Source organism: Haematobia irritans, chromosome 2 (assembly GCF_050003625.1).
Source record: "Haematobia irritans isolate KBUSLIRL chromosome 2, ASM5000362v1, whole genome shotgun sequence".
Taxonomy (NCBI): domain Eukaryota; kingdom Metazoa; phylum Arthropoda; class Insecta; order Diptera; family Muscidae; genus Haematobia; species Haematobia irritans.
Genome location: NC_134398.1, coordinates 55917444 through 55940996, shown reverse-complemented (window position 1 = coordinate 55940996; position 23553 = coordinate 55917444). Strand labels below are relative to the sequence as shown.

At 36.6% G+C, this 23553-nt stretch overlaps 2 protein-coding genes across 2 annotated transcripts; one reads left to right on the top strand and one right to left on the bottom strand.

The window, feature by feature from the left end:
* Positions 1-3104: 3104 nt before the first annotated feature.
* LOC142224573 (protein FAM200A-like) lies at positions 3105-10373 on the bottom strand. Its single transcript, XM_075294357.1, has 2 exons — positions 10289-10373; positions 3105-5089 (listed from the first exon to the last, which is right to left on the bottom strand). Exons 1-2 carry the CDS (start codon positions 10371-10373, stop codon positions 3105-3107), a joined length of 2070 nt encoding a protein of 689 aa, XP_075150472.1.
* A 10922-nt stretch (positions 10374-21295) lies between these two features.
* LOC142224572 (uncharacterized) lies at positions 21296-22225 on the top strand. The gene has a single exon (XM_075294356.1). The coding sequence runs from the start codon at positions 21296-21298 to the stop codon at positions 22223-22225; it is 930 nt and encodes a 309-aa protein (XP_075150471.1).
* Positions 22226-23553: the final 1328 nt, after the last annotated feature.

Here is a 23553-nt window from a genome sequence, read left to right as displayed (position 1 = left end):
AATATATTTCGTTTTAACTGAATTAATGATAAATTCGTGAACGTGAACACTTCTCCTAATTTTACCCAAGAGAATAAAACCCATTCTAACTGTCTTGCAAGTTTATATTGAATAACTTTTTTTCGAAAATTTCCCATACAAACCTATTGTTGTCCAATTTTCGTAAATGTAAATCCATTCCATTAATATATAGCAGATTTGTTTTGATCCTATCACTACGAATTTTTTCATTGCATTTTTTGATGTTAAAAAAATAATACCACATTCAAAACTTTATTTCCTTAATTATTTCTATATTCGGTTCCAAAGATTTTGTACACTAAGGATTTTGGTATTGATTCCGAGTCAAATTTGAATTTAAATATTCGTTTTTTTCAGCTTTTTCTTCATGAGCTATCACAGTGCTTTAAAAACGTGCTAACGACAACTTAAATTTCCAAATTCAGACTCGACTTTAAGTAGAAATTATTCTATGTATACGTTTTTAAAATAAAATGTTGAAAACCTCTTCTATTTTTGAACGCTATTTTGGTTTGTGGTCAAGATACAAAAACTCCACAAATTTAAAGACTATTTCATTAATTTTAAGATTTTTTTAGAATTGACCCTAGCCTTCTTTCATGAAAAGATACCCATTTTTAAGTTGAATCACTTAACTATAAGGACAAAAAGAATTTATCGGCTATTGGACCATGAAAACAGTTTATATAAGAGAAATTCACAAATGCCAAAATTCGCGTTCGTATTTTAAGGAAATGAAATCTTTGGCCTCACCACAATATTTTTTCAATATACAAAGCAATTCACATCTACTATTTTAATCTAGTAATATCATAATAACTTTAGAATATTATAATAACATAAAAAGGATAAACGAGTCAAATGCTAATATTCCTAATAATTTACTGAAGTTTATATAAGAAATTGAAATATGTGGAAAACCTTATTCTGGCAGCAAGATAAAAACGAAGTTTTATTCATATTTCAATAGGAACATGTCGAAAATAAAAAAGCCAAAAATAGCTAAAAGGGTCATGAAAAAAAGCCAGAAAAAAAGCTAAAAGCTAAATGCATTTTTTTCCCGCTAAACGTCTTCAAAAAAAGCCAAATCTAGCGGGAAAAAAGCTAAATTGGCAACGCTGCTCTAGACGCCCATGAGGTAAAATCGGGTTATACCAAAAAATGGACCGATACACCTCAATTTCGGCACACATATTTGGGGTGCCAAAATAACTCTAGATCTCCAATTTCAGGCAAATCGGTTAATAAATACAGTTTATAGAAGCCCAAAAATCGGGAGATCGGTCTATATGGCGACTATACCAAAACATGGACCGATACGTACCATTTTCGACACACCTCTTTATGGTCCCAAAATACCTCTAGATTTCCAATTTCAGGCAAATCGGATAGAAAATACAGTTTCTAGACGCCCAAGAAGCAAAATCGGGAGATCGGTCTATATGGGGGATATATTTTATCAAACCATGGACCGATACGTACCATTTTCGACACACCTCTTTATGGTCCCAAAATACCTCTAGATTTCCAATTTCAGGCAAATCGGATAGAAAATACAGTTTCTAGACGCCCATGAAGCAAAATCGGGAGATCGGTCTATATGGGGGCTATACCAGAACATGGACCGATGGTCACTATTTTCGGCACACCTTTTTATGGTCCTCAAGTACCTCTAGATTTTTTATTTCAAGCAAATTGGATAAAAAACTACGGTTTTTATAAGCCCAAGACCCCAAATCGGGAAATCGGTTTATATGGGGACTATATCAAAACTTGGACCGATATAGCCCATCTTCGAACTTGACCTGCCTGCAAACAAAAAGCGAGTCTGTGCCATTTCAGGACGATAGCGCCATTATTGAAGGCTTATATCGTCTTAGAATTTCTCCCTGATCAAGAATATATATACTTTATATAGTCGGAAATCGATAAATCGATATTTATATAGTCGGAAATCGATATTTCGTTACACACGGAATGACAAACTTATTATACCCCATCACCATTCTATGGTGGTGGGTATAAAAATATTGGATATATGTAAATTGCAAAAATTTCGCAAATCTGTATTTATGATTTATAGGTCGATATATACGAATTAGAGTATAGGTAAATTTGAATCATTTTGCCAGTTTTCGACTTAAAAGTGATGATTTTACAAGGAACATGTGGGAATTTTGGTCATATTTGCTAAATTCGGAAGAACATATGTATGGGGTGTTTGTCTAATTCTGAGCCGATTTTTGATTAAATTTGGCACACATTGCTAAAATTTTAATTGAACTCTCAGTGCAAAACATCAAAATTTTCGAGAAGAAACTTTGGCTTCCGTTGTCATATGAATCTAAATCAGGCGAAGTATATATAGGAGTTATATCTACATCTGAACCGATTTAACCAAATTTGACATGTGTTGCAAGAATGTTAGTCCTACTGTTTGTGCAAAACTTCAAGTAAATCGGAGTAAAATTTTGACTTCTGGTAGATATATCAAAATCTGAAGCACTTTAAACTAAATTTGGCATGCATAGTAAAAATGTTATTTCCATTCCCTGTTCACAATTTTAAGTAAATCTGAGGAAAATTTTGATATACGGTGGTCATATCTGTAAATCGCACGATATATTATATGGGAGCTATATCTAAATCTGAACCGATTTCAACCAAATTCTGTGTGCATATTTATAATATTAGTTCAACTCCTTGTGCAAAAATTGAGGACGATCGGACAGATAGACAGAAAGACAGACAGACAGACGGACATCGCTAAATCGACTCAGAATTTAATTCTAAGCCGATCGGTATAAAGCAGGGCTTCTTAAACTTTTTTGTTACGTGACCCATTTTCGTAATACGAAATTTTTAGTGACCCCCAACAAAATATAATTTAATTTTGAAAATGCAGGTTCTAATGATTTTATATAGAATAGAAGTAGGTTAACATATTTACTATAAATTTCTGATTACAAAAAATTAAAATTAATATCAAAATTCAGAAACCAAACGAAAAATGCGTATGTATGTCCATGTAAAAATTAAAATTAATTAAAAAATCAGAAGCAAAATCAAACAAAAGTATATAATTAATGAGAAGGGTGTGCTTGCATTAATTTACAGAGTAGATCCAATCTCGGTATTATTTCAGATAGCGCAGGTCTCAGGGCTGTTTCAACATTAGTAAGACAAGAACGATTTTTTGATTTAATTGCAACAAGCGTTGAAAACGCTAATTCGCACAAGTATGTGGTAGCAAATGACAGTAGCATTTTGATTGCTAAGTCGGAGAGTATTGGAAATTCGCCTTTAACATTGATCCAAAAAGAATTTAAGTTTGTTTGAGCAAATTCTAGCTTTAAATTTGTATCGCTCGAAAGTTCCGCGAATTCTTCTTGAGCTTTTAATGGAAGATGTGTAATGTTTTGAATTGATTCATTGAATGGTTTTTGCACCCAATCAAAATGACCGTTAATATCTGGCTGAAAATATTTCTTGAATTGTTTTTCCAAAGATTCCAAATGATCAATTATAATCGTCTTGATAAAATTGCAATCCAAATTATTTTCAGTAACAAAATCATTCGTGTATGAAAATATTTCAAATCTGTCATTTGTGACTAAACTTTTCCATACATTTATTTTTTTCACAAATGCTTGGATTTTATTGCCCAAATTAAAAATATTTGTATACGTCCCCTGAAGAGACAAATTTAGTTCGTTCAGTTTCTCGAATATATCTGACAAATAAGATAATTTGCACATCCACTGCTCGTTATGAAAAAGTTCCGAATCAGCTGAGTTTTTCTGCGCTAAAAACAGCATTACCTCATGTTTCAATTCCATCAAGCGTCTCAATGTTCTCCCTCTTGACAGCCATCTAATTTCTGAATGCAACAAAAGCTTTTCATACTCCGAACCCATTTCTTTGCAGAAATTCGCAAACAGGCGCGTATTAAGTGCACGGCTTTTAATAAAGTTGATGATCCTAACTGCATCTTGTAAAACCGAGTTTAGATCCAAAGATACCTTCTTGGCCACCAAGGCTTCGCGATGAATCATGCAATGTGTAAAAGTAATATTTGCATTAGCGACCGATTTAACTTTAGATATAAATCCGACATGCCTTCCCGTTATCGATGCTGCTCCATCTGTGCATACGCCAACGCAATTACTCCATTTTAGATCATTCTCTTTAAAAAAATGATCCATTTTTAAAAATAGATCTTCACCGGTTGTATGTCCATCTAGTGGCCGACAAAATAGAATGTCTTCATGCATATTGTCGCTATAACAATATCTGACATATGTTAGTAATTGAGAATTGTTTGTAATATCAGTCGTCTCGTCACACTGAATCGAAAATAAGTTTCCTTTAATTCTCTCAAGAAGTTTTTGAAACAGGTCATTACTAATGGCTGCAATTCTTTTGGTAACAGTATCATTTGAAATAGGAATCATTTTTAACCCATCAGCATGTTTCTTTCCATGTACCGTTTCTGTAATTTTTATCGCAATTGGTAAAGCGAACTTTTCACCAATAGTGTACGGCTTGTTAGCTTTTGCAATAATATATGATGCTTCATAGGATGCCATTAAGTATTTTTCCTGTATTTTGGTATGTTTTTCAAAACAATTTCTTTGTTGTGCGGACGATTTTAACAATCTTTCAAAAAATTGTAAAGGCTTAGTTGAGTATGTGGCATGTCTTGTTTCAAGATGTCTTTTCAATTTAGAAGGTTTCATACTTTCAGCTGCTAATGTTTCGTGACATATTACACATAATGGTCTCTGTTCTTCATTAATACAGCTAAATGTAAATCCAAATTGCAAAAATGAGTCATCATATTTTCTCTTCTTTCCGGTACTAGCCGTAACTTCTGAATTCCGTTTTTTCCAACATTCTGCCACCTCAGATTTCTTACTTTCATTTTGCTTATTGCTACCACTTGGAAATTCTGTAACTTCACATACCTTATTTGCAACACTATCGCTTTCATTGCCAACTATTTTTACTGCTACGTCACCTACCGATTTATTTCTTGTTAGCCACTTGTCCATGGGGGAAACTATAACTAATAAGTTTAATTGCAAAAAAAAGAAAATTTGTAAGCTTCACTTTGCTAACTACTAAAATAATGTAGAATGTTAATTTTCTCCTTATATATACATATGTACATACATTTGTTAAAGTAGAGCGCTTTACAATTATTTACTTTTCTTCAGCGTAAAGATGGTGTTTTGCGTGGTGTTGAGTTGTCTCTTGTTTGTGAATAAATACTAAATGCGTCCAGCCTATACGCAAAGCGAGTCAAACACAATTTTATTTTTCTTGCATCGCTTCGATTAGTATGTAGGGGAACCCCAAATTTTTGTTTTGTTTGCTCTCTGTTCAACCGAAGATGAAGTGTTCTTTTCACATAAAGCGTTCAGTGAGAGACCGATTTGTCTGTTTTTTTTTTCAGAGAGCGAGAACACAAACAAGAAGAAAATAAGTGTTTTTGGTCGGACACTGAACGGCTGTGTTGTGTTTTTTCGGTCTTGTGAGTGACAAGACACCATAGAACAATTTGAGCATATTTTGCGAGGTCTGAATTTTATCACCGGCAACACATTGAATGGGAGAGCAACATCTTTATATATATCTATTGTTTTTGCTTTAGCCTTTCACCATGGAGAAATATAACAAATACAATTTTAAATACATAAAATTAATAAATTCGAAAAAAATAGTTAAAAAGGAGGAAAAGCTTTTTGCGTTTATAAAATCAAGGAATAAAATCTTGTTTCTTGCGACCCCTCATAATTTTTTTACGACCCCTTTGGGGGTCGCGACCCCTAGTTTAAGAAACATTGGTATAAAGGATGGGTCTATGACTATTCCTTCCCGGTGTTACATACAAATGCACAAACTTATTTTACCCTGTACAGCAGTAGTGGTGAAGGGTATAAAAATTGTATGGAAATGAAAGAAACTTATTTCGATATATACTTATTTTCACAGTCGTAAAACAGTGTTACTATATTTCACCATATGCACATGTCCTGTCATTATTCCCAGAAGGAGTACATACATCTATATTTAAAATTATATTTTTTTTTATTGTAATACTAAAGTATTGCAAAAAAAGTTGCAATTTTAATATTTCGTAAACACATCTTTGCAATAATTATGAAAATAATTTGAAATTATGCAATTGCAAAAGTATACATTATGTAAGGTAAAACATTGTTTATAAAAGTTTACTTAGTGTACAAGACTATTGGAATGCCGGTTTACAGAAATATGACGGACGATAAAAACTAGGAAGAGCAACCTTATTTTAACCAATGTTTTTTAGGATTTATTCCTCCATTTTGTATAAAATACTGTAAAGAAAACTTCCCAGGAATTCCCGCACTTAATTACCGGGTAAGCGAGAGCAAAAAATAAAGCGAATTCCCGGGAACGAGATCCCGGGAAAACCCCTAATTATTCTGCAAAATCTACCAAAGATTAAAGAATTCTATGAAACTGTAAAAAATCTACCATTTTTGGTAGATGTGAGTTTAAATCCGATCCTCCCCAAATTTAACATACACTAAAAAAAATAGCCGTTTCCAAAGATTTCTTTGCAAAACTGCGCAAATTTGTAATGCGAGATTGACAACAGGTGGGGTATATTCATTAGACCGTTTTTGCATCGCATCTTTACTGGTGATGAACGACAATCCCAAGAGCAAAAAATCATATGGTCATATGGTCATGCCTCAACATAGACAACAAACCGCAATCCATGGGATAAAAGCTGGTGGGACCAGCTGTCTATGGTGTACTGTTATCTGCTTTATCCGAGTGAAACTATCACAGCAGTTTTCTATCGAACTTAATTCATGCGTATGAGCCGAGGATTTCGTGAAAAACGGCCACAATATAAGGAAGTGAACATTATATACTTACACTTAAACATAATGTGCTAAAACTTTGAGTTCCAAACATATAAGTTCTACACACACCCAGAGAAGGAATATGATCACCTCAAACATGTTTTAAGAGCAAAATGTTATTTTTGGGTGGTGACCATGAAACAAGGTTTTCGCAACCATGTTATTTTCTCGGAAATCATGTATCTGATTTCGGCAAGAAGGTTATATTTGACGAGAAAATAACATTTTAGTGACAAACATGTTACATGATCACCATACAAAAATAACATTTTACTCTTGAAACATGTTTGAGGTGATCATATTCCTTCTCTGCGTACACAAACATATGAAAATCAGCCTTTTTCGTCCGTTGAGCGATCGATTGTACTTTAATATATATTTGTTTAATATATATTTGATATATTTGTTAATGTGCGTGAAGATAAATTGTAAACTTAACTAACCGAGACACAAACCAGGTAGTTTTTGCCTGCGCACCTAATGGGTTAATTACGATTTGGGGAGATAAATTTTTTATTAAAATTCATCACTTTCCACAATTCTTGCGCAATATATTTTGGTATAGTTTGGTACGAAAGATCTTGAAAAGTACTATAGATACAAGTGGTTTTCTCACTTGAAATAAAGTTAAACTGCGCCCACCTTGCAAAACCTACATTTTTTGGTATAAAATGAAAGCTCTTGACGAGTACTACAAATGCAAGTGGTTTTTCGAAAGCATCCCAGAAATGTAGTTTTTAGTTTTTTTTTAAATATAGTCGCCACTATTTGAAATAAAACTCAAATACGCCCATTGTGCAATACCTGCTCTATATTTTTTGGTATCAGAAGAAACGTCCTTAAGAGTACTAAAAACCCAAGTGGTTGGCATATTCGAAAGCATCCCAAGGAATATGGATTTTTATTAAAAAGAAAATTATTTTTTTAGAATTTCAAATAAAGGGCATGTTAGCCCACTGCTCTACAACACCTGCTCTACATGACAACCACTTGCATTTATAGTACTCGTCAAGAGTTTGGTTTGTGTCTCGGCTAGTTAAATTTACAATTTATCTTCACGCACATTATTTGTTGTACCTCCCATATTAGGGTGGAAGGTATAAAACCCCGTTTATAAATCCATTATGTAACTGGCACAAATCCGAAGAAGTGAGAATAGGCCCCACTCAAAATGAAATGACCCCAAACTTAAATAGAAATAAAACCTCCAAAAAAACCATAATATTTTCGGTGTTGTTGTTTTCCATATAAATATTTGGACTTTGAGGCCCAAAAACAGTACTAAAGGACACAAAAAGCCAAATGGAGCTTGCAAGAATCCTTGTTTACTTTCGTTTACGAATATTTTATTCTCCAATTGACAGTGAAATTTTTACTTTGCTTTCTTCTATTCTATTATAGGGTTGCCTATAATAATTGTATCATGCTAGAATTCCGCCTCCCCCGATTCATTTGGCCTTAATTACTTCTTTACATGTATTGTACCTCTTTAAAAAAGAAAACTCATCAGATATTGTCAAACTTTAATTCATAAAATATGGTGACCTACATAAATTTCGCATACCATTTTCGTGTTATATGTTGTATCTCATCAAGTTGTTTGTTTAAACATATAAAGCTTTTTATATATACATATTTATTTGGGTATGGGTAAGTGAATGTATATTATTTGCTTATACGCCTACTCTCGTGCCTTTGATGAATTTTATTATGACATTTAATTACTTCCACTGATTATTTAATGTTTTAAACAGTTTAAACTTTATTAATATTTCATGTACTTGTATTTTGTCAGCAAACAAATAAGCAAATATTCAATGTATCTGCTTTCTCAACGTGTTTGTAGGCTATGTACATATAAAACATGATTTTCACAAGCAGATTCATCTCAGTATAGGCTTATGTGAACAAGGATATGTATGAGTCATTCCATTTTTGGCAATATTTTGTTTTCGAACTGCACAAATTAATATCTATGAGGGGGAAAGGTGTTATATATTAGAAAGTTTGAATTAAAATATATCCATAGCAATCGTCCTAGTTCGTGTTTATACATACTAGGAAGTAAGAAATATATATGCGGCCGAAAGTTCGGTCGTGCCGAATCTTCCACCTTGGATTGTGTATAATGAAAAAATAAAGACTTTCATGTACAATCGAGTTAATCGAACTACACCTTAACATTGTCTTCTAAATTATAAGTTAGTCACTATATACTTGTTTTAGCTAACAAGTATATACAGCCTCCACCATGGATTGCGTACTATGTTATACTAAAGACTATGAAAATCGATAATCGAATTATTTTGGTTGTGCTAACAACCATGCAAAATTGTTCCACATCGGTCCATACCTACCCAGCAAAAAAAAAAGCTTCCAAAAAAGAAACTTGGATCACCAATTAGTGATCCCGAAGTAGTTTTGAGCCATCTGCAATAAATATTACATGAGCTTCCCAACAAAAAAAAATTCGATGTTCTTCAAAAGGCATAACTTTGATAGCACTTCCAAAAATGTCCTTCCAAAAATTTTCTTTATTTTAACAAAGGAAGTTCTTTTAATTAAATTTTTGTAACTCACCGTGTAAAAATTGGTGGATCTGGCCAGATACACTTAGATCTCATGCCATATCTGATTAGATATGATAGTATATGTAGGCAGATTTGGTCTGATCAGAAAAATGTTAATATCTGATCAGATCTAATTCGAAAGGAATTATATATGACCAGATCTCAAATTTAGCCCACTTCTAATTATATCTAATTTGATATAATTAGATGTTAATATATCTAATTATATATATTTTTATCTACAAAATTCCATTACAGAAATTGCAGTATTTAATAAAACGGATTTATTTTATGGTTTTATAATGAAAAAGTGTATTTAATACTAAAAGTTGAATCAAACATATGCACATTATATGCATGTCTAAAAGTATAAAAATTCAATAAAATATATATAAATTTCCAAAGGCTCTGGGATATTGCTCTCTTTACACATTTTTTTTACATGAGTCTCCCAATTCCTCTCTTTGGCTACTCGGAATGAAAACTCTGAAAAATATAATATATAAATATACAAAATGTCAGTTTATTTAAAGATATACAGTATGTCAAGAAAGTGTTTTGACAATAGGTTAAAAATTATGTTTTGTTCCAAAATTAAATATAATGAAATTTAAAAAAATATTTTATTATGTATTTTGCAAAGTATACATACGTACACAGCATTGCTGCAAAAAAATAAAATATTTAATATTTCAATCATTTCTGGAATTTGAAATATTTGCCAATGTCAAAAGACTTTCTTGACATACTGTATTTGCAACTAATACATATACTTACCAATAATTTCTTCGCGTGCCCAATAATTCACAACAACTATAAAACCAGCTATATGGAATGGTTTGTGCGAAGCCCCAAATGCCATGTTATGAATAATTGCACGGGGATATATCCAGTTCATAATGCAAATCATCTCCATTTTTTTCTATCTATCTTTTTTTTGTATATTGGATAATACTACCTTCTATCACAAATTCGGATTTAGCCTGGCAACAATTCTTCACATTGCTCCTCGTTCTCCTTAATTTTCTCCTGGACTAGCACAACTTCATCCTCGTACAAAAGAGAAAATATTAAATAGGAACCAAACAATAAACTTATCTCTTCACTGCTTTTCATATGAAACAAGTAAGGAAAGTCTAAAGTCGGGCGAGGCCGACTATATTATACCCTGCACCACTTAATTTGATAGACTTCTACAAAATCTATAGACTCAAAATTTAAGTCGGCTAATGCACTAGGGTGGAACACAATGTTAGTAAAAACAAGTATATAAGGCCGTAAGTTCGGCCAGGCCGAAGCTTATGTACCCTCCACCTTGAATTGCGTAGAAACTTCTACTGAAGACTGTCATCCACAATCGAATTACTTGGGTTGCGGTAACAATTGCCGATGGCAAGGTATCTTAAAACTTCCTAACACCGTAATATATACCACATAGTCCATACGTTGTATATATTAAACTAAAAAAGGCCGATTAAATACGTATATAATTAAGTTTAAAATTTCTATAGAAATAAAATTTTGACAAAATAAAATTTTGACAACATTTTCTATAGTAGTAAAATTTGGAAAAAATTCTCTATAGAAATAAAATTTTAAAGCCATGCATTGACTAAACTACAAGTGTAGCTTAACCAACAGAGGAAAAGTATGCTTGTCAAATTTATTTGGGCAAAGCCCTATAGACTGCAAGATGGTTGGATGTACAGCTGTTTCGGAATTACCACATTCCTCATCAGCATCCTCTACTTGCAGCAAAACTATCAACCAATTATCAGAATAAATTCGGGTAATTCACTCAACCCAAAGTGACAAGCATACTTTTCCTCTGTTGGTTAAGCTACACTTGTAGTTTAGTCAATACATGGCTTTAAGCTGAGATCAAAAACAACAATAACGATTGAAGAGAAGCCAACAATAACAAACAAAACGAATGAAGATAGAGGAAGTACGCTCAAAAACAAACCCAGCCAACTAAATACAAATCGATGATTTGAGTTTGGCAAAGGAAAAGAGATATGCTTGCAAACTTGTTTAGGCAGTAGCCGACTATTAAACCCTTTTTCGGAAGGTTCAAGTGTATTTCACTTTGGGTTGAGTGAATTACCCGAATTTATTCTGATAATTGGTTGATAGTTTTGCTGCAAGTAGAGGATGCTGATGAGGAATGTGGTAATTCCGAAACAGCTGTACATTAGATAGGGTCACGAAAAAAGTTGATGCGGTCACCCCCCAGTTTTGTAGCATATTCGAAGACAATTTCAGAACACCAAAACTTTTTTTTTCGCGTGCACCCTACGACCCCCGAAATACAATTTATTGTGCTGTGTCGTCAGTTGAAGTCCGATCGAAAAGAAACGCATATCGTTGTTCGTGGTTGATCAGGGGCTATATTTCGTGCATTGGTCATTTTTGACTCCGACGTCAAATTTTATTTTTATTTTTTTTATTTCGCTTCGTATAGCCCTATGGTGCCCATTTCTGATAACCATTATTGTTCGGAGAACGCCATCTAGGGAGTCTAGGAAGTTGGAGTGGAATCTTAAGGCTTGATTCGTGAACTTCTCTAATATGGCTACTCCCGCGGATGTATGGGATATTTTGTTTACTAGTTGTTTTGTTTTTTTTTTTCGATAAGTTGTTTTTTTAGTTTTTGTTAACGAGCGTTCGTATTACTAGCTAAATCGATAGAAGATTGTAAAGTCAAATTCAATCAAAATAAAATTCCTGAATTTTGAAGTGAAGTGAATTGAAAAGTTATTGTTTTATTTTACGCTCTTGATTTACATCCAATTGACATTTTTGTGCTAAAGAGTGTATTTTCTGTGTGACTGTGTTTTTGGTAAGTTCCCACTTTGCTCCAACGAGGATCCCAGTGATTGCAGTCGCAATACCCAATACATTGGGATAATGAACATTGTCCTTCGAACCGGATCCGGAGCAAGAGGAACATATTTATAAATACTGTAGACTGTTTAAAGTCAATTTCTTTGTGAAACCCAGTTTTTTTTTATAACTTGTTTCCGATCGATTGTGTGAAAATCATACTGCCGTTTTGCAGTCAATCACGGTTTCAGTGTGTGTTTAGTTCATGATCTGGCAACTCTACCTGCATATCCCCCACTATATCTCAGTGCCTTGTGAATAGTTGTTGTGGTGTTCGGCCTGGGATATTGAGACTTTCTGCATTTACTTTTTTGTTAATAACACTACAACAATAAAGTGGAAAGTTCACACATCTTCATACGTATAAAATATATTCTCCCAAGGTAGGTGATGTTTTATCTTCTGCTGTGCCTTATATGAATCACGCCTAATTATATTGTGCTGTTGGATAATACTGGAGAGAGCATATTTGTAACATCTCTCGGTCTCCAGGGTTACCATCGTTGTTAAACCACTATATAGTTTTATTTGGAATATTATTATTTGGATATCAACTTTTTTGGAAGTACCATTTTTGAATTTTATCCCGTATTGTTTTGGAATATGTATTGAAACCTACAGTAAATAGCGATTTGTGCGCTGTGACGTTGTTATTGAAATCATTTCACCTCTTCGATACCTTATTTGAAAACTGCGATTTGTATCTTTTTTTTTTTTGTAAAGCTGGTAACTCTATTTATATTCTCCTATTGCTCTTTTGTTTCATACTGGTAAGAGTGATAAACAAGAGTGCGTATAATCTCTTGTTATGCATAATTAATGGTGGTGGAAGAGACATAAGAAGAGAACGTGTGCGGAATTATCTCTTATTTTTTTCTCTCTTGTGGATCGCATTGATGAAATTAATCATACATAAGAGTGGTAATTTAATAGGCGTGTTTTCACTAATAATCATCTATTTATGTGAGGAGATCTTGTAGGAATATTTGGGATGAAATTTCCAAGGGTTGTCGTATATTCGATGGAGTTTTAATAGTTTAAGAGTGTGTATATTGGTATTGATATTGTCACTGATATTGATATTTTCTATCCGTTCAGTTTTTATTTGGAATTAATATTCGAAAGGAGACTTGTAATATCAAGAGGTTTCGCATAGCTTAAATATTCGAATAGAATATTATTGCCCATATGTATCGTGGGAATTTACGTGGTGATAATTGGCTCATTGTTTTTCAAAGATTTTTGTATATGGGTGTATATTAAAGTCAAAAATCACCTATACTTATCCATATCAGTTATTTTTTTTCCTTTCTTCGCTTTAATAACGGAAGTAATTCATTCATTGAATTTGTTGAATTTCCAATCACGTAAATAATATCAATCAACAAAATAAATAAATATATAAGTAAATAAATAAATTTAGTTAATTCTTATCTTTTGTGATTTTTTTTATATAAACCCCAATCAATTAAAAAAAATATAAGAAAAAGAAAATCATTAGATAGATAAACAAATTTAATTCTTGTTTTTTGTGATTTTTTTAATATACCTGAATCAGTTATTTTCTCAATTGAATATAATATATATATACTTTTTATTGCAATTAAATTTTATTGGGCGAATTTTGTTATCACCTTTCCTGTGTTCAAGAATACGTTTTTATTTATATATACGAATTTGAATTGTTACCACACGGAAAATGGCTAATAGGACCCAGTTACGTAGATTCAATAAATTTGCTGAAATGTTTTTAAATTTTGAAAAGGAATACAATGACTTGTCCGAAGGTAGCCACACTATGTTTACTATTGATTTACACAAGGAGGAGTTCAAGGGTCTTTGGACCAAAGTTAAAGATGCCTATGAAAAGCTTACCCTTGATCATGACCTTTCTGAAGAGGAGGAAAAGGGATCCTCGGACCTATTTAGGCAATGTAGACAGGCATATATTACATGTGCTGCTCAAATGGGCGCGTTATCCCAGACGTTTACGAACCAATCTCTTTTCACATCTACGGTTCTCGGCCCTAGTCAGGGTCAACAACATTTGAGGGAAGACAGATTTTCGGAGCCACGTTTGCGTCTGCCTCCATGCACAACTGAGATTTTTCGAGGAGACTACATCGCATGGCCGTCCTTTAGGGACATGTTTAAGGCCGTATACATTGATTGCATGTCTATATCTCCGGTTGAGAAACTGTTTTATTTGCGACAGACAACCCAAGGGGAGGCGTTAGAAATAGTGAAGAAATCGCCCTTAACAAATGAGGGTTTTGAGACGGCCTGGGCTAACCTCAGAGATAGGTATGAGAACAAACGCGTTCTTGTCAATAGTCAGTTGAAGATTTTGTTCAATCTGTCTCCGGTGAAATCTGAAGCAGCACTCGAAATAAAACGACTTCAGAGGGAAATTAATAATGTCATGAATGCCTTAAGATCGCATAATATTGATATTGGTTCCTGGGACCCAATTTTTGTGTTTTTGTGTTCCACAAAATTACCAGTAGACACTTTGTCTTTATGGGAACATTCTGTAAAGGACAAGACAGAAATTTCAAAGTGGTCGGATTTGGATGACTTTCTAACAGCTCGTTTTCAGTCCCTTGAGACTGTTTTTGATCTTACGCGTGTGACCAACGTAGAAGATGTCGCACAAAACCCTAGATTTGCTAGAAAAGTTAAGGCATATTCGGGCAAGGTTAACAAAATAACGTGTCACGTTTGTAGCCAGGATCACTACTTGAAGACGTGCTCTAAGTTTTTAGAGATGAGCCCGGCGGACCGCTTTCTAGCTGTTAAAAGATGTAATTTGTGTATCAATTGTTTTAGTCCGAATCATAGGCTCAACCAATGTATGAATCGACTTAGCTGTTCCAAGTGTGGTTCGAAACATAATACATTATTGCATAGACAGTCGGATTCCCAGATTAGCTCACATGTGGGCGAGGATTCGAGTAATAGGCCAAGTACTAGCCAGGAAATGGGGCAGAATACCGAAGGGGGTGGTCAACACATTCAAAATTGCTTTGTTACCACTCGCAGACAAGTGCTTTTAGGTACAGCTTTGGTTAATGTGGAGGCAAATGGAGTTATTTATACGGCAAGAGCCTTGATTGATTCAGGCTCGCAAGCAACCATTATATCCGAAAAATTAAGGAATCGTATAGGGTTGCCAGCCAACAAGATAAATGCTTTTATAACAGGACTAAACAACTCGGTTTCGGGGTCTGCTCAGATGCAGTGCAAATTCACCCTGGGTTCACCTATTGATAGAACGGTCCAACTGGAGGTATCTGCTCTGGTTTTACCACATTTAACCGGTAAAATCCCGAGTTACACGGTGGATCTTCCAAATAGGACAGCTATTGACGGGCTACATCTTGCCGACCCATATTTTGCTAAAAGTGACAATGTCGACATTCTTCTAGGAGGAGACATTTATCCTCAGATTCTTCTGGATGGAGTCCGTCGGGATGTTTTGGGGTCTCTCGTTGCCCAGAGTACAATATTTGGATGGGTTTTGACAGGGCCATTGGTTGATGGCGGGGAGTGTCAGAGTGCCATTTTCACCACCTGCGTTTCTTTTTGTACTAGTGTAAATCTAGATAAGCAGTTGGAAAAGTTTTGGAATTTGGAGGAACCCCCAATGGCATCGCGGGTCACAGCAGAAGATGAATATTGTGAAGATTACTACGTTAGGACAACTAAACGCTTACCGAACGGCCGTTATGTTGTGTCACTTCCGTTTAAGCCATACAGCAATCATGGTCAAGTGTTAGGAGTATCGAAGTGGAAGGCATGTCGTCAATTTTTTCGTAACGAGACATCGCTACTTAAACGACCGGCATTGAAGAAAATTTACGATGAGGTATTAGGTGAATATGCACTTCTTGGTCATATGGTTGAGGTCAAGCACCAGTCGGATTCGGATACATCATTTTACTTACCTCATCATGCCGTTTTTAAACCCCAAAGTACTTCGACTAAAGTAAGAGTAGTGTTCAATGCCTCTTGTCCGTCCTCAAGTGGTCTTAGTCTGAATGACGTCCTATACCCTGGGCCGGTTTTGCAAAATGATTTGACGCTTCTAATTACGCGATGGAGATTTTATCGGTACGTATTCAATGGAGATATCGAAAAAATGTATCGACAGATATATGTTGAAGATGGCGATACATGTTTCCAGCGTATTGTTTTTCGCGAAAATTCCCATGCAGACTTGAGAGTATTTGAGTTGAAGACTGTCACATTTGGTGTGAACTGCGCGCCATTTTTAGCTATTAGGACGTTATTACAATTGGCTTCAGATGTTGAGAAAGAGCTTCCATACGCTGCCAGGATACTACGTGAAATGATGTATGTTGATGATGCCCTGGCAGGAGCACATGAGATAGATGTGGCAGTTAAGGCACGTGATCAATTGATTAGAGCACTGTCCTCTGCTGGATTTTCAATGCGAAAATGGACAGCGAATGACGATAAGATTTTGGACGGTTTACCGGCAGCACATCTTCTCAACGAAAAGTTTCTTGAGATTGAGGATGAGAGCAAAGCGAAAACATTAGGTGTACGGTGGAACGCTAAAGGGGACTATTTCTATTTTGCGGTGAAACCCATTGAAATAAAAACGGCCTTTACAAAGAGGGAAGTCTTATCGATAATAGCGAGTTTGTTTGATCCGGCTGGGTGGTTGGGTCCAACCATCGTGATAGCCAAAATATTGATGCAACAAATTTGGAGTGAGAAGACAGGATGGGATGACAACTTGTCGGAAATCAGTCATAAACAATGGAGTCTATTTATTCATAATTATAATTTTCTGAATAACATACAACTACCACGATGGATTGGTTTTGAGACAAATTCCTTTTGCGAGGTTCATGGATTCGCGGATGCTTCCGAAAAGGCATATGGGGCCTGCGTTTATGTCCGTATAAAATCTCGCGATGGGGGTATCCAAACGCACTTACTATTGGCTAAGTCCAGAGTTGCCCCTTTAAGAACAATCACGCTACCCCGATTAGAGCTGTGCGGGGCTGTTTTATTGGCTGACTTGATGAGTGCTGTTAAGACGGATTTACGGTTGGAGAAAAAGAAAACACGTTTGTTTTGTTGGAGTGATTCTGAAATAGTTCTTGCTTGGCTTCAGAAGCCTTCATCATCATGGGCGACTTTTGTTGGTAACAGGGTCGTTGGTGTTGTTGGTAACAGACGGCCTGGGCTAACCTCAGAGATAGGTATGAGAACAAACGCGTTCTTGTCAATAGTCAGTTGAAGATTTTGTTCAATCTGTCTCCGGTGAAATCTGAAGCAGCACTCGAAATAAAACGACTTCAGAGGGAAATTAATAATGTCATGAATGCCTTAAGATCGCATAATATTGATATTGGTTCCTGGGACCCAATTTTTGTGTTTTTGTGTTCCACAAAATTACCAGTAGACACTTTGTCTTTATGGGAACATTCTGTAAAGGACAAGACAGAAATTTCAAAGTGGTCGGATTTGGATGACTTTCTAACAGCTCGTTTTCAGTCCCTTGAGACTGTTTTTGATCTTACGCGTGTGACCAACGTAGAAGATGTCGCACAAAACCCTAGATTTGCTAGAAAAGTTAAGGCATATTCGGGCAAGGTTAACAAAATAACGTGTCACGTTTGTAGCCAGGATCACTACTTGAAGACGTGCTCTAAGTTTTTAGAGATGAGCCCGGCGGACCGCTTTCTAGCTGTTAAAAGATGTAATTTGTGTATCAATTGTTTTAGTCCGAATCATAGGCTCAACCAATGTATGAATCGACTTAGCTGTTCCAAGTGTGGTTCGAAACATAATACATTATTGCATAGACAGTCGGATTCCCAGATTAGCTCACATGTGGGCGAGGATTCGAGTAATAGGCCAAGTACTAGCCAGGAAATGGGGCAGAATACCGAAGGGGGTGGTCAACACATTCAAAATTGCTTTGTTACCACTCGCAGACAAGTGCTTTTAGGTACAGCTTTGGTTAATGTGGAGGCAAATGGAGTTATTTATACGGCAAGAGCCTTGATTGATTCAGGCTCGCAAGCAACCATTATATCCGAAAAATTAAGGAATCGTATAGGGTTGCCAGCCAACAAGATAAATGCTTTTATAACAGGACTAAACAACTCGGTTTCGGGGTCTGCTCAGATGCAGTGCAAATTCACCCTGGGTTCACCTATTGATAGAACGGTCCAACTGGAGGTATCTGCTCTGGTTTTACCACATTTAACCGGTAAAATCCCGAGTTACACGGTGGATCTTCCAAATAGGACAGCTATTGACGGGCTACATCTTGCCGACCCATATTTTGCTAAAAGTGACAATGTCGACATTCTTCTAGGAGGAGACATTTATCCTCAGATTCTTCTGGATGGAGTCCGTCGGGATGTTTTGGGGTCTCTCGTTGCCCAGAGTACAATATTTGGATGGGTTTTGACAGGGCCATTGGTTGATGGCGGGGAGTGTCAGAGTGCCATTTTCACCACCTGCGTTTCTTTTTGTACTAGTGTAAATCTAGATAAGCAGTTGGAAAAGTTTTGGAACTTGGAGGAACCCCCAATGGCATCGCGGGTCACAGCAGAAGATGAATATTGTGAAGATTACTACGTTAGGACAACTAAACGCTTACCGAACGGCCGTTATGTTGTGTCACTTCCGTTTAAGCCATACAGCAATCATGGTCAAGTGTTAGGAGTATCGAAGTGGAAGGCATGTCGTCAATTTTTTCGTAACGAGACATCGCTACTTAAACGACCGGCATTGAAGAAAATTTACGATGAGGTATTAGGTGAATATGCACTTCTTGGTCATATGGTTGAGGTCAAGCACCAGTCGGATTCGGATACATCATTTTACTTACCTCATCATGCCGTTTTTAAACCCCAAAGTACTTCGACTAAAGTAAGAGTAGTGTTCAATGCCTCTTGTCCGTCCTCAAGTGGTCTTAGTCTGAATGACGTCCTATACCCTGGGCCGGTTTTGCAAAATGATTTGACGCTTCTAATTACGCGATGGAGATTTTATCGGTACGTATTCAATGGAGATATCGAAAAAATGTATCGACAGATATATGTTGAAGATGGCGATACATGTTTCCAGCGTATTGTTTTTCGCGAAAATTCCCATGCAGACTTGAGAGTATTTGAGTTGAAGACTGTCACATTTGGTGTGAACTGCGCGCCATTTTTAGCTATTAGGACGTTATTACAATTGGCTTCAGATGTTGAGAAAGAGCTTCCATACGCTGCCAGGATACTACGTGAAATGATGTATGTTGATGATGCCCTGGCAGGAGCACATGAGATAGATGTGGCAGTTAAGGCACGTGATCAATTGATTAGAGCACTGTCCTCTGCTGGATTTTCAATGCGAAAATGGACAGCGAATGACGATAAGATTTTGGACGGTTTACCGGCAGCACATCTTCTCAACGAAAAGTTTCTTGAGATTGAGGATGAGAGCAAAGCGAAAACATTAGGTGTACGGTGGAACGCTAAAGGGGACTATTTCTATTTTGCGGTGAAACCCATTGAAATAAAAACGGCCTTTACAAAGAGGGAAGTCTTATCGATAATAGCGAGTTTGTTTGATCCGGCTGGGTGGTTGGGTCCAACCATCGTGATAGCCAAAATATTGATGCAACAAATTTGGAGTGAGAAGACAGGATGGGATGACAACTTGTCGGAAATCAGTCATAAACAATGGAGTCTATTTATTCATAATTATAATTTTCTGAATAACATACAACTACCACGATGGATTGGTTTTGAGACAAATTCCTTTTGCGAGGTTCATGGATTCGCGGATGCTTCCGAAAAGGCATATGGGGCCTGCGTTTATGTCCGTATAAAATCTCGCGATGGGGGTATCCAAACGCACTTACTATTGGCTAAGTCCAGAGTTGCCCCTTTAAGAACAATCACGCTACCCCGATTAGAGCTGTGCGGGGCTGTTTTATTGGCTGACTTGATGAGTACTGTTAAGACGGATTTACGGTTGGAGAAAAAGAAAACACGTTTGTTTTGTTGGAGTGATTCTGAAATAGTTCTTGCTTGGCTTCAGAAGCCTTCATCATCATGGGCGACTTTTGTTGGTAACAGGGTCGCCAAAATTACTAGAAATATAGCAAAGGAGAATTGGAGACACGTTAGGTCCGAAGACAACCCAGCCGATATAATTAGCCGAGGGGCCACGCCACAAGAATTGTATGAGAATGTGTTATGGTGGCATGGGCCGATTTGGCTTCGATCTGATGACGAGTGGTGGCGGGGTTCTTCGAAGAATTATCACACAGAGGAAGAGGGTCGTAAGGTGCAGGTCAATTTTGCGTATATTAAGGATTTTGACGATATTCTTGATAGATTTTCTTGCTATTCAAGAGCGCTACGTATTATGGCATATGTTTACCGGTTTATTAATGCGACAAAGGGGAGAAAAAAGGCACACGCAGAAGTACGAATTTCTTCCACGGAATTACAAGGTGTTAAAGAACGGTTAGTTGTTATTTCGCAAAAGGCATATTACCCAAAGGAATATTATATGTTATCGAAGGGTGAAACTGTTTCCAGAAATAGTCCATTACTTAGTTTAAGTCCCTTTATTGACGGGAATGGATTGCTAAGAGTAGGTGGACGGTTAGAAAATGCTAGGCATTTAGGCTTTAGTGAGAGACATCCTTTAGTTTTACCGAATAATTGCAGATTCTCGAGGCTCTTAGTGGGTTTTGTTCACGCAGTTACGCTGCATGGAGGAAACCAATTAATGATGAAGGTGATAAGATCGGAGTTTTGGATTCCTCGGGTGAGAAGTTTAATAAAGGCAGTGATTGGCCGTTGCAGGATATGCACGATTTTTGCGAAGGAGTCACGTAGCCAGATTATGGCGCCTTTGCCGCTATCAAGGACAATACTTGACAGACCTTTCACACGGACAGGAGTAGATTTTGCTGGACCGTATGACATAAAAAATTATACGGGGAGGGCTTGTTTGATTACTAAAGGTTATGTCTGTCTTTTCATATGTTTTGCAACGCGAGCGATTCATTTGGAAGCTGTGAGTGATCTGTCGACCGTTACTTTCATGGCTGCGTTTGCAAGGTTTATCGCTCGTAGGGGATGCCCTAAGGATATGTTTTCCGACAACGGTACAAACTTTGTTGGGGCCTCCAAAGCACTTAGATTAGAATGTCGTACTTTTCTGCGGAACACAGCCTCTGAGATTACTCGCACTCATAGCCATTATGGGCTTAATTGGCATTTTAATCCTGCGGGCGCCCCGCATATGGGAGGGCTTTGGGAAGCCGGAGGCAAGTCCTTTAAGCATCATTTTAAGAGAATTGCTTCGAATTTAAAGTACACATTCGAAGAATTTTCCACGCTTTTGGCACGCATAGAATCGTGTCTGAACTCAAGACCTCTCTGTCCCTTGTCAGACGATGCCTCATGTCTGGATGCCTTGACACCCGGTCATTTTTTAGTGGGTGGCCCTATATTATTTCCACCTGAGCCAGTTATCGGCGAAGAACCAGTTTCCATAATAAACCGTTGGCAGAGAGTAAAGGCCCTCAACCAAAGATTATGCATCCGATGGAAAGAGGAGTATTTAAAGGAAATGATGAGACGATATAAATGGCAGACTCAAGAAGAGAACTTGAAAGTTAATGATATGGTTATTATTAAAGAAGACAACTTACCACCAAACGCTTGGAGGTTGGGTAGAATTATCAAAGTTTTGCCTGGGGAGGATCAGCAGGTTAGAGTTGCAGAGATCCGGACTGAACGGGGTCCTATTGTCCGGCCTATTGTTTAACTAGTGGTTTTGCCAACAAACTAACAATGAATATTCTTTTACGTTAATTTTTTTTATTTCTTCAGAATCATGGTTAAAGCAAAAAATTACAGACCCGAGAATCGTGTTGGAAAGCCTAGAATGGTGTGCCGCGTTTGCTTAAAAGATCACCCTCTACGTTTTTGCCGCAAATTCTTAAGCATGGACTATTTTGAAAGAATGCACACTGTTTCGTTGTACAGACACTGCGCTGGATGTTTGGCCCATGATCACACTTGGCGCATTTGTAAGAGTCAAGGGCGATGTAAGAAATGTGGGGATATGCACCATACCCTACTTCATAAGCCTGGACCATGTTCGTCCAGGGGAAGGTTGGCTAAACGGTTAGGACCTAGATCGTCCGAGCCAAAAGTCGAAACCAGCTCATCCAGATCTTCTTCCACGGGGCCTCGTGCGTCCTCAAGTGGAAATAAAAGGCCTCGTTCGCCTAGATATGGAAATAATGATACCGTGTTCTCCAAAGCGGTTGTTCCACGTTCCTCCAAAGCTTGTAGCTCCCATAGAAGGAGAAGTGGAGAAGAAGACTCATTGTTATCATGCTATCGCATTGTTGAGACGGTTACTTTGAGGCCAACTGCAATTGTAAAAATTATTTGCGGAGAACGTATTTTTCGTGAGAGAGTTCTGATTGATCCGAATGCAGAGGGGTCAATTATAGATGAGAGTTTGGCACGTAGGATGAGTAAGAAGACGATTAGAGTTGGATCCAAAATGAAGTGTTTATTGCAGCTCCGAGGAAATAGTGCCACGAAAGAATCTGTGGAAGTATATGCAGAAATTCGCCGAAAATATTCTATAGTGACTCCGAGTAAATCCGTGGATGCTCGGGTCGCAGAAGAATTCCCAGGACTTCAACTTGCAGATCCTCGATTTTATGTCTCATCTTCTTTGGGACTCTCTTTAGGAAGTGACGTCTATTCAAAAATTATTCGGAATGGTTTGAGTGGAGGGTCACTTGGTAAGCCTCTTGCACAATTCACTATATTTGGATATATAATAACAGGAGCTTGTGCACTTTAAATGTATTACATTATGATTCATTTTGTTTTAACCATGAAATTTTGAAATTTGGAGTAATTTTACAGTCCTCGATTTTATTGTTAATGGAAATAATTTTTATCAAGTTTACTGAATTACGTGCTTTCGGAATCTTTTTGGATGTGTCGAGGAAACTTTGTTGGATTGCAGGATCCTGCAAATGGGCCGGGATGTTCGGAGAACGCCATCTAGGGAGTCTAGGAAGTTGGAGTGGAATCTTAAGGCTTGATTCGTGAACTTCTCTAATATGG

What these genes read in the sequence shown, in the direction of transcription:
- LOC142224573 (XM_075294357.1), bottom strand. Translation starts at nt 10,373, where the DNA reads ATGGCATTTGGGGCTTCGCACAAACCATTCCATATAGCTGGTTTTATA. An exon ending in GGCACGCGAAGAAATTATTG is followed by an intron (nt 5,090 to 10,288) that starts GTAAGTATATGT and finishes TAAACTTATTAG; the next exon opens with TTATAGTTTCCCCCATGGAC.
- LOC142224572 (XM_075294356.1), top strand. Translation starts at nt 21,296, where the DNA reads ATGGCGCCTTTGCCGCTATCAAGGACAATACTTGACAGACCTTTCACA.